We start from the raw sequence: 12,483 nt of genomic DNA on the forward strand, positions 1-12,483 counted from the left end.
ATGTATTAATAAAATAACTGCATGTACTTAGTTTGATTATCATTGTAATGCCCAAATATGGGAGTACATTGCTTACACTGTAGAGGATACTCTTTAGGTCCAAATAGCCTGGAAATTAGTCACAAAGGTTGTTTAGATGATTTCTAGGACATGTTTGAATATGGGTCATCTGGGGTCAAAAACTATGTCACACAACCCAAATTATGGAAAAAAATATTGTTTACATTCTAGAGTTTATATTTTCATCCACATATATTTTTTCATTAAAATATCCTGAAAATTTGTCTGACAGGTTGTTTTTTGGCTTGCGGCCACGGCCGCAAGACATTTGTTTTGGAAAACTTGTTCCGGTTAGGTGGTTTTCTGCTTACATTTGTTAGTGCATGATTGAACGGGAAACCAGTCTATATTTCCGCTGCAATCGTGCCAATCGCAACTTTTCGGCCCTTTCCGTCACACTTCGGATTAATTATAATAGCCGAGGTAGTTCCGATTGCAATCGTGCCGATTCGGGCGATTCCGTCATACTGCGTAATACTACGGAAATCTTACTTCGGTAATCCAAGTTTGTTTATATAAATAGGATTTCTATTTTTACTTGATTTATCGGTTTAAAGCGTAAGTAGAAGGAAGAAATAAATTATAAACGACATTGCTCCGTTTCAATTATTTTTCAAGTCACAAAAGTTAGTTACTTTTATAATTGGTTTTTGTCTTTATTAGTTAAGTAGAGAATGTTTACTGTAGTTGTATTCCGTCTCCAACGGTCCTGCTGACTGATTCACACAGAATATTAGTGATCGAGTTATATTTAGATCTACTGAGTCTTTTTCTAAAGTAGGGTGAGGTAATCTTAAAATAGCCCATGCATATCATTAACCTTACCACGTGCTCAGCTGATCTACAGATAGTGCATACTGTGTTGTCGGTATATCTGTGATCATAGATATTTTAGGTGTAACATATAGTTGATACATGCTTATTAATTAATTGGTACCACGTAACAAGGTCTTTTAGTGCATTTACTTGTCTATAAAGGTGCTATATAAATTAATTTAGCAACTGCCAAAACGAATGACACTCTCTGCGAACAAAAGTGGAACACTTAACAAGTTTCCTTTCAGTATGATATATACTGTAGATCTCCACGTGATTGATTACTTTCTTTATTAGTTTCATACAATAGAGAAAAAGATTTCAAATCGTTCTTGACAAAAATATTCGTTTTTACAAAAAAAAGTTGTTACTGTTATCGTCAGCATATTCCTGTTCAGTTATAATCAGTGGACTTCTGGTACTTCTTTTGTCCGAATTTGCATGCATAACACTGGTGCTCAAACAAATGGACACAGGTGCTCGTCCAATCTTGGGCTTTCCCTTCCTATCCCTTTAAAAGTGTAACTTTTTTTTTCAAAAAAAAAACAACAACAAAAACTAAATAAACCCTTTATGATATACAAATGCCGTAATTCAAAAAAAAATTGTGATAGTAAATTGAAACAAAATTTTTTTTAAAAGGTATGGGATGATGGCACAACTGAGCAAGCCTTTCCTTTTAAAAGGAAACTTTATTATTTCTAGCTCCGCTTTGAACATGGGTCATCCATGGTCAAAATCTAGTTCACACAAACTAAAAATGGAAAACTTTGTTATCGCTCTAGAGGTTACATTTTTAGCCAAAATATCCTGTAAATTGGTCAGAAAGGTTGTACGTATGATTTCTAGTTAAAATAGGGAAAATAAGAAACCCTAAAGAAAGCCCAACACGGCAAAATTGAAAATGTTTCAGGCTCGGTTTTATTAAGGTTTGAATATGGGTCGCAAGAGGTCAAAAAAGGTCACAGCACATAAATCCCATTAACATTTACACTATTTCAGGTACAGATATGAAAGAAATGATATCAGTTTGTGGCATTATATCTGCCTTTCATTCATTGCTCACAATATTAATTCAGAGCCTCAATAATCAGGTTTGAAAATTAATTGATAAACAAACAAAATACAAACAACAAACAAAGGTGGGCAAACCTTTGATCATGTTATTATTTGATATTTACCATTAAACAATAATAGTATGTGGAAAATACTGCAGTATATAGATATTATCGTTTTGACCTGTGGTACGTTTGATACAATGGATATATTATAGTCTTGACCGGAATAGAAAATGGCGTCCTCATTTGCATAACTTATTCATAAGCACAGGTGAAAGTAAGTACGTTAGTGTGTTGCAAGTTAAATCAGATATTTGAATTGTTCATATAACCACCGTGTTTTTTATGTAATCAGGGATGAATAAATCAACATTGAAACAAGACTTGTGGAAATGAGAAAAGAAAACGTGTCTTTAGAAATTGCCAAAGCAAAAAACTATGAATATATATTTAATTGCTGTTTAACGACTGCCTAATTAAAACCTGGTTTTAGCTTTCTCTTTACCTAATCAGAAAATGATGCTGCTTTTGTGCAAGGAGTTTAAATATTAAGTTGTTGTTTTCTTCAAAGATTAATTATGCGGAACTCACTTTTATCTCAAATTAGATTTTATTTGCGTAATTGAGGAAAAAGGCAATTAACATGTTAACAATCCCCTTGTTTTGTCAAAAAAACTTCAATGCAAGCCGTCGTAATAGATAAGTGTTATATTAAAGATGCAGTTAAATAAAAAACAAATTAAAATATCTTATACATTATGTCTAGTTTTGTATTTTAGCGAAATACTAAATATAATTATTCTATTTACAGCGTCCATATTCGTATGATATTGCATTAAATAAAATTGAAATTCATAAAGCGTTATTTGTTTGACATTGCATTGATAAAATATAGACTGTGCAATTCCTAAAGTGACATTGTTCCCATTAGTGGGGAGATATAGAGTGAACAGGTGAAAGTCATAATACGTTAACATATTTTCTCATAATTCCTTTCAATTTTATAATTTACTTCACATGAACGATAAACTCACTAGGCCCAGTGAAATGTGTGTAATTATCCGTCGGAATATATCTGTAGATTTCAATTTATAAAAAGAGTGGGGCAGTTTATTTTTTACCCTAAAAATGTGTTGGTCAATCACCATTATAACGACCAGTGTATTGAAATATATAGTCAATTAAAGTCAATTTGACAATGAAAAATGAGCAAAATGTAACTTTAAGTATTTGTATGATTGAAAATAATAAAATGTGAATTGCTAAAGCGTTTTGTTTTCTTTTGTGATATTGCACTGAATATGATAAAATGTGAAATCGATCCACCGTTTTTGTATGATAATGCATTGAATAAAATAAAATGTGAAACTGCTAAAGCGTTATTTTTTATTATGATAAAAGTAATATTCTTACCACAAAAACTATACGTATATTTTAAACATAGTTTAAGAAGTTTGAAAAGTATCAATTAATCAAACACAATCTTGAATATTAATTGACACAGTATACCGTTCATACTCCACTGAGTTTTCTCATCTGAATACATTGAATACATGGGTTTTTTGGGGGGTTTTTTCACAATCATTCTGAATATTTAGACAAAATGACGTATTCAGCGCACTGACACATCCGACAAGAATTGTGAACGGTTACCAAGGAGATAACCAGCCTCCACCAGTGCCTCCACCCGCGTAAAGTACGATCTGGTTCTGTAACCTGGCGACCGATTCTTCTGAACAGGTTTTGCAAGAAGCTTCCTAGTTTGTGCAAACAAAGTTCGACTGTTCGTGAACTAAAAACAGTCCCACACCAAGTATAAGAGCGCACATACTCGGTGGCAAATCAAGAAATAGACCTATATGCCAGCGCATAACATAACGTCACAATGTTAACTCATTAACTAATAGCGTTTTACACAACATTAATTGTTAGTCAATGTAGAGAAATACCACTGCATACAAATTATTTTCCAAATAAGAACATTTAAGAAGAAGATAAAAGTAAAGAAACAAGCAAAGTTGTTGAATTCATGTCCCCGCCGAATGATTTAAATATTCAAATTACCTAATTGAAGCTTTTTATCGTATGTACCCGAGAGCAAAAATATTATATTCAATTATAGAGTAACTCTTCCTGTGCACTCTGTCACTCTTTAATGATATTTATACGTTGATGCCTAAAATGATAATTCTATGGCCCAAAAATAATTGACAGGAAAACTTTAAAAGTGGGATAAGTCTAAAATTATCCAAAAAAGAATTATGGTACTTGGACATCGTATTTCCCTTAATGTGATCTATCAATATGTGAAGTTGATATCTCTATTCCTTCTTCAGTCTTGATCCAATGAAAATTAAATACGAAAAGATACAAAGGGAAACAACTCCAAAAATCAATGAAAAGTGTTGTAGTTCTAAACTAGTGTGCGTTTCATTAATAAGATAAAAACAGCTGTGAGATTTCATATAGATACCTGCCCTCCAATAATTTATGAGTTATACCCTTAAATCAATTAAGCATGAAGAAAAACAGAAAGGACAATAACTACAAAATTATACAAAAGAGAATTAAAGTTGTAATACAAATGCCCTTCGCCTACATGTGATCTATTAACCTATAAGGTTTCAATATAATACCTGCTTTACGTTTTTGTTATGCCCCATACAAAAATAAAGTATGAGCAATTGCATAGGGCAATAACTCCATAATTTCTCTGAGATAGTTTACGTTTTATGTACAATTCAATACCGTGACGGACAATTACGCGACAGACGCTGGATAGACGGACAGAGGGTCGTGAAAACATCCAATGGATTATGAGCTTCGTTCCGACCACAATCTTAGTTAAAAAGAAGGAAAAATGATTTATTTAGTTCCGCCCATTGTTTTCTCGTTTAGGGCACACTATGCGCATTCTTTTACTTGGGGAGCATATGCCGCTTTTCATGGAATGACACTACTTATCACATTGAAGGTTCCATGATAACCGCCGTATGATTACATCTGCGGATGCTTCTAAATTCAAAATTTCACCATTTATGTGTTTAAATGTTGAATTCTGCTTAAGCCGGTGCTCGTAGGCGATGACGGTGACTTGCACTTTCCAGTACCGTCCATGAACAGTCTCAATCAAACCGAGCCTGCAACATTTTACATTTTTGCCGTGTTTGGCTTTCTTTGGGGATTCTGTTTTTCTCTATTTTATGTGGTAATGGAACTGGTTTATATGAAAAAGTTCCACATAAACATCAAAGAAAAAAACACATAAACCCCATATGTTGGCAAACGAACAGCCGGACGAACAACACAACATGTATTTCATTTTGTCTTCGATTGGAATAATAAATTGTTTACTCATTAATCGAGTATTACCAAACAAGGAAATACTTTATTAGTCCCTTGCATGTGACAGTTAAGCCTTGAAAATACCTTGCTTTGAAAAATATTATAAATGTAACGTTGGTAACAAATCGTTAATTCGATGGGCAACTTGAGCTTTGAGTGAATATCTCGTATAGATTGACAGCAAGAGGAAGACAATTGCAAGACCTACCAAAAACAGATTACTAAACTTGAAAGCTAGTCCATTTGATAGGCATTAAGTATGTATCAAAAACTGTTTTTGAAAAAATGCCAAGAAAGGGCACAACTTCTAGACTTTGGTCCAAATGACTAGTAAAGATGCACCGCAAGCAAAATTATTTATATCAGCCGACAAAGATGCTTATCGGGATTTATTTATCTAAAGACCCTGGAATTATACAAATCATACATTGCATTATGCATATGAATTGAAAATCTGGCAAGATCTTTTGTTTCATGCAACCATTGTCTGCAAGAATATTATATATAATGTATTCTTTTGTAATATAATGCTTTCAGATGAGAATTGTAAATTGCTGAAACCAAACTATTCTGCAAAGCGAACTTATGACAGTTTATCCTAACAAGAACATTTATTTTGTATCGGACATGCTTCTACTTTGTCACAATAAACGTTTTCTTGTTCTCTTAAGTGCTAACAAAGTGAAAGCTTTGTTTTTGAAAATGTTTGACGGTGGCACATTGGCAGAGATAAGTATGAAATCTAATACGATGCCCAAAAAATGCAATTGTTTTGTACCAGGCCTTCGATTTTCTTGTAGTTTATCGCAAAAGTCATGCAAAGTCATATAAAACAAACTATTCTGTCCAAATTATTATGTCCAATAAGCCAAGGCGACGATATGTTCTTGAAACTTAGCACAGCACATTTGTTGTTCGCAAATTAAGCTCATGAGGTTTGTTTCACTGTACGATAAAGCTTTCCTGTCTTTAAACTAAAAAATGTTGTGGTTTTTTCCCTGTCTTTTTTCAATTTTATGATACAAAAAAAAACGTTCATAATTTCAAATGTTAAATTCGTATCTAATCCTTGAGTCAACACTTTTAGATCTCAATTATATAAACCTCGGGCCCAGAAACAGTTCATAGTGGGTCGCTTACATGTTAACTAGTACGAGAAGCGTACGAGAATTAATTTTGTGATTTACTTATAAACATTTTAATATCAGAATAAGGATAAAAACCTTTTCTTTTAAAGACAATGGAAATGGTTCTGATATTTTTTTATAAATCCAAAGAAAATAAGTGCACACTCAAATCGATTATAATATATATGTATATTCCTTTTAAATTAACAGACATCTTTTGATTTTAATACATGATTTTATTAAAGATTGAAAAGATTGATCCCTGGAAAACATTGAAATATAATTATTATATAAATCTGCAGACTCGGTTTAATCACGTCTGATAATTTAAATATGCAACATCTCTCTCACACACCCTAGCACCGACTTAACGATTTTCAATCTTAAACATCGATGGTACCGAAAGGACCAGAAAAAATATAACAACACTGAAGTACAAGAAGCGTCTTTTCGTGATATTCTATGTGTTTCAAAATCTTTGCGGAAATATTCATACATGTATTTTATATAATTATTTATTGACTGTAAGATGAATTGCCTTAGTCAGGTGCAAACGTTTGATTAATTGTCGACGTCACAGAAACGTTAACCCAGATGCGTTTACAAAGTATATCATAGGAAACTATTTCAAGTGATTACTAGAAAACTTTTCTTAAGATATATTCTGTTTCAGATAGAGAAATTCTTTTCAATGCTCTAAGATAAAGTGTTGTGCAAGACTGCTCCTAAAACATACTGTCTTTAGTTGAATTTAACAATTCGTTGAGATGAATTTAATGAACTTCTTACAAGACCAATTTAAAAATCAACCATGTTTAACAGAATTCCAACGTGCTCTTAATCTGCAATTAAATTCGTAAAGTTTTTAGTGATAATATTAAAGCTTTCTTCATTAACATTCTTGTCTTTATGTATACCTAAGATTATTTTACGCAACATTCATCAAAATACTCATAAATTATCAACTAATGGTGAACAGTCTACCGCCGAACACTTGACACTAAATTAATTATAGCACTACTTGTGGATGCACAAGTGTTATGAGATTTTAAAAAGCTTCCGGAAGTCATGTACATTAAAAAGCCATTCTAGTGTCTATAAAGCTATACTTACATCATAAATTTGGTAATTAAATATGAACTTTCTGTGAGGTGTGTTATACATCATGTTCGCTTGTTTAAAACGCTTTTATATGTAGCTGAAATAGAGATTTAAAACATATGTAAAACTTTAATAAAAAGAAATATTGGCGGGTTAAAACAATCTGCAAAAAGGTGAGATCCCCTCGGGAGCAATGAAATTAAATATTGCAGACTCGGTTTGATTGAGTCTGCTCATGATAGATAATGAAATGTGGTGCAACATCTCTCAGGCCCCCTAGCACCGGTTTGAGCAGCATTCAATCTTCAACACTATAAAGTATTGGAATCAATGATCCCGAAGGACCAGAAAAATATCACAAAATTGAAGTGAAGTACGGGGCAACATTTGAGCCGCGTCACGACAAAACCAACATAATGCGTTTTCGACCAGCATGGATCTGATCAGGATCCATGCTGTTCGCTTACCAACCCTATTACAAGTAGAGAAACTGATAGCGAACAGCATGGATCCTGATCAGACTGCGCGGATGCGCAGGCTGGTCTGGATCCATGCTGGTCGCAAACCCGTTATGTTGGTTTTGTCATGACGCGGCTCATTTTACAGTTGGCACGCAGCACATGACGAAAAGCAGGGATCCCTCAAGAGACTTGAAAGTGAAAATTGTAAACTGATTTGATTGAGTCTAAGTAATAATGGAAAATGAAACATCCTAACGCCCCTAGCACTTGCTTATACACTAATATGAAGTATTGGTTCATTTTGTTCGGATGCAAATATCTGATGAAATCACAAACAAATGTGTTGCCTGCCATATTGATATACATTTGTTATACTATCTGGCAAGATAATTTTATTGATTACAAAGAATCCAATTTAGACATGATTTACCGTAAATATATACAATGTACTCCTTTCATAAAAATATGAACATCTTGTGTCAATGAAATCTTCTTATCACTGTAATGTAACAAAAAAAACAACAGTTTTTTCACTGATATCTTCGGACAACGAAACATGTGTGACAATAAATGTAATGACTTACAATGTTGACGATAATTATCATTAATTAACATGGCATTTTCTGTCGCATTTCCTATAAGAGACACTTAACATAAAGGAAAAGAAGTAAAAATAATGTGTCATACTTTGTCCCCGAGTGGTAAAGTTTTTAAAAATTAACAATTTGTTTTAATTTTTTAAAAACTATGCAAGTATATTGTTCGGGGAAGAGGAATTAAACTTCGGTTAAGTTTTAAATTTGTAATGTTTTGATTTAAATTAAAATTAATGATTTTTTGAAAACAAAAATTTTTTAAAAAATTTTTGGGAAAAAAGAATATATATTTATTTCGAAATTAAACAAACTTTTATTTTTTTTTTGTTTTTTTATTTTATTGCCTACAATGATGATTCTACGTGATAATTTGGTGATAAGATAGCAAAATGATAAGGAAATTCACCGACAAAATTTCTATCGATAGCTTTATAGAAGCGAAACGTTTTTGCAATTACCACTACCGTCCATCAAACTGAGCCTGCAACATTTTCAGTTTTGCGGTGTTGGGCTGTTTTTAGGGAGTCTGTTTTTCTCCATTTTATAAAGAAAATCTACAATATTTCTGAACAACTCTCGGATGTTATTAATTCGTTATACTCATAACCATGTGTTCCAGTGAGGAGACAATATTTTAAAACTCAGAAACGGTACAAGAAAAATATTCAACATCCTTTAAAATCCTTCATCTCAACCAAATTTATAATAAATGCGTTCTTTCCTGTAATTCTATAAATGCTAAATCTATAAATGTGATATATTCAGCGATTTCATTTAATCACTTATACAATTGAACAGATTTAAACAAAACTTTGAATTAGATATTTCTTATACACTTTTCTTTTTTTTTCTTTTTTTTTCAAATAAATGCACTAAACATGTATTTTAGTTTGTATGCTACTTATCCATTCTATAGTATTTTGATAAAATATTTTACCCTGTACATATTAACTTTAAATTTAGAAGGTACATTAAATATATATCTTACAATTGCTATAATACATGTATACCAGTTTAGTTCAATGATTGAAATCCCTGATTTTCTCAGATTACGTGAAAATCCTTGTTATATTTATTATATATTTAAATAAGCAAAAAAAAATTTTTGTTGTCTATATCATGTTATTCTAGAACACGTGTATGTCATACCTCCCCTGTGCCGATGTGACAAAAACTACATTACGAATGAAAATGATTTTATTATATGTATCACAAAATGTCCAACCATATCTCATAAATTTTAATTTCATAATTTTCTATTTTACAACTGGTGTTGTAATATTTTGAATTTTAAGATTTTATTTTTAGTAAATGCGAATCAATATTAGTTTAACGCTACTATCTGTTCTAATTATATCACTATGACAAGTATAAATATTTAGAATAAAATAGAGGCCAGTATTGATTTCATTAAATAATTACAAATATTTCAAGCAAATTGATAAATTACTCCACCGTAATGCTGGCACCTTTATTATTCATGACTCTGGAACTAGCCAGCATTCTTATAAATTATTGAAAATATAAAATCATTCCCATATTGAAATACTTGAAAACATGTTTGCTTGTAGCTATTTTACAGATAAATTCTGATGCTATTTATTAAGCCTGTTGAAACTACGATGTAATTTTATATGTCTGTGAAAACGTATGAAACAATAGTTCTGCCCCACTCTTCTATTCATCTGAGTTATACAGAAGCCATATTTTTTTTGAAAATCAGCGTCTGGCAGAGGTTTGCAATTATTGTTCACACTTGTTTGATGCTAGATGCAGAATGCATTCATAATCAAAAATTCGTCTGCGTATCTTGGCTGCTATGAATTCATGTGGAATTGTCTACAGAGTATAGAAAGACGCTTCGCAAGGTGTATATTGGCTGCAGATGATAGTTCGCTCGTGGCGCGTGCGAAGAGGGTGTCTGCTGAGCGCGTGCTCTTGTTCAGCGTCTGTCAGTTGGGTGGCATCGGTTTTCTCCAAAGGAAAATGGATAGTGTGAAAATTCGAAAAAAATAATATTGGAATATTTATATATAAATGGAGTGAATACAAAAAGTTATTTCTTTCTTAAAATTTTACAGATGTATTCGAAATTAAAATCATCACTTTGGATTTTAGTGAGGTGTAAATTTATAAAGGAAATAGTTATAACATACCGATAAAGCAGACGACTTTTTAAAGCGAGGTGAGTAATCCCGAGAATTTGCATTGCGCAAGGTGGTTTTACATTTATTGGTATGTTCTCTTTGATTCACTTTTATCAAAGAGGGTTGATTTCTTAAGATCAATATTTGTACATCATATCTTCATATTATTAATAGCTGCCAGATTTCTTTGATAAGTAGTAAAGTTAGTTCGTAATATCTTTGTCTTAAGTGGTTGTTATACAATTAATTGGCCAAATTTTTATGTTGACATCCCACACATATTTATCGTATTTTATTTACTTTATCAATCATACAATTCTTATCGCGTAAATTCACAGGGACAATATTACTATTATTTGACCAGGGGGGTATTGGGGGAGAAATTACTGAGTCAAGAACTCTTCGTAATGTTTCAAAGACATTTTGCGTGTGCCAAGAAAAAAAGGATTAAGTATTACATCAGGTCTATATCAAACTCGTGAGTAATATAGGAAATTCCATAATCGTTTCAGAAAACACATATGGTACAGACGAAATTCACCACTACAGGACTAATCGACTAAACTATCAGAATTCTTCTATATTTGTCAACAAACGGATGTGTTATCAAATTTAGGGCTTTTAAATAAACAAGTGGACAAGAGATAATGACAGTATGGTTATTTTAAAAAGACGTTTTGGTGTCATCAGTACAGGACAGGCATGGGAATTTGGCGTTATAAATGTATTGTGCACTGTTTGGCATTCTTGTTTGGATTGATATCTACTGGTAAGTACAATTGGCTTGATTGGTATCGATGATATCTCATCATTCTCATATTAACCAAGGTTGAAAAGTCAAGAATATCTTCTCAAGAATATATTTAATATCTTCGAAATATCTTATTGGTTCTCATTTTTATCAATTACTGAATGTTTAAAACGGGCGTAACATTGAGTAAATTTATTTAATTGAAATGATTAAACTTACACCCGGTCACATATTTAATATTGACCTACCTAAGTTTGAGATTGAATGGTTTGTTTTATCTATTAACTTTAGATGTTACTGAACATAGTCTGTTGTTTTTACTCTGGATAACGTAACTGATGATTAGTAACATAAAATTGAGTAATATTTGAACTTTAATATGTCAGGTCATATTGATATATTGTATTCCTAATGAACATTTTTGTTGTTTTTAACTATATTTTGTCGGTATATATACATGATATGACTCTCAGCCTATGTTGAATGCAAAAAAAATGTAATTTAGTGATAAGAAGAGATACTTTTACTGTTATTCATGATATCTATGGATATTTGTCAGACTTATTTAAGTTCTATGACGGGTAAAAATATCACAATGAGATTTTCACAGTTAAAATCATATAATATTAATGAACCGTAGATATACATAGTGTATCAGTAGTTTTCGTATCATAAAAATCTGGACGAAGAGGATGGGGTGGGATAATAGGGAAGGGGCTAAAAAGAGAAAGTGTCCTATAAAACAAATGTATCCGAAAAATGATAATGGTAATAATGATAATATTAACAGGTTTTTAGACCACATTCACTTGTAGAAATGTAATATACATTATAAGTATATTCTCAAATATTCTTGGAGAATGTTTGGTCTATTAATGTCGGTTATATTTACATCTTGTCCTCAGTCGGGAACGTTTTTCAAGGCGTAATAGATGTTTGATAAACATTGTTACTGCAGACAAATTGTTAATAGTTTGGTATAAAATACTATTGACTGGAAGTTTAGATTTTCATTAGCTAT

The 12,483-nt window shown here is 31.8% G+C and overlaps 1 protein-coding gene across 1 annotated transcript in view; it reads left to right on the forward strand.

Moving 5' to 3' along the window:
- Window positions 1-10,252: 10,252 nt before the first annotated feature.
- LOC132759244 (protein kinase C-binding protein NELL1-like) overlaps window positions 10,253-12,483 on the forward strand; it is a 57,596-nt gene continuing 55,365 nt past the window's right edge. Inside the window, exons 1-2 of the mRNA XM_060750979.1 lie at window positions 10,253-10,749; window positions 11,224-11,480. Of these exons, the coding sequence (XP_060606962.1) occupies window positions 11,414-11,480 (67 nt within the window). The 5' untranslated portion in view covers window positions 10,253-10,749; window positions 11,224-11,413. The remainder of the gene's footprint in view (window positions 10,750-11,223; window positions 11,481-12,483) is intronic.

Source organism: Ruditapes philippinarum, unplaced genomic scaffold, assembly GCF_026571515.1.
Source record: "Ruditapes philippinarum isolate M1 unplaced genomic scaffold, ASM2657151v2 ctg865_1_1_1_1, whole genome shotgun sequence".
NCBI lineage: Eukaryota > Metazoa > Mollusca > Bivalvia > Venerida > Veneridae > Ruditapes > Ruditapes philippinarum.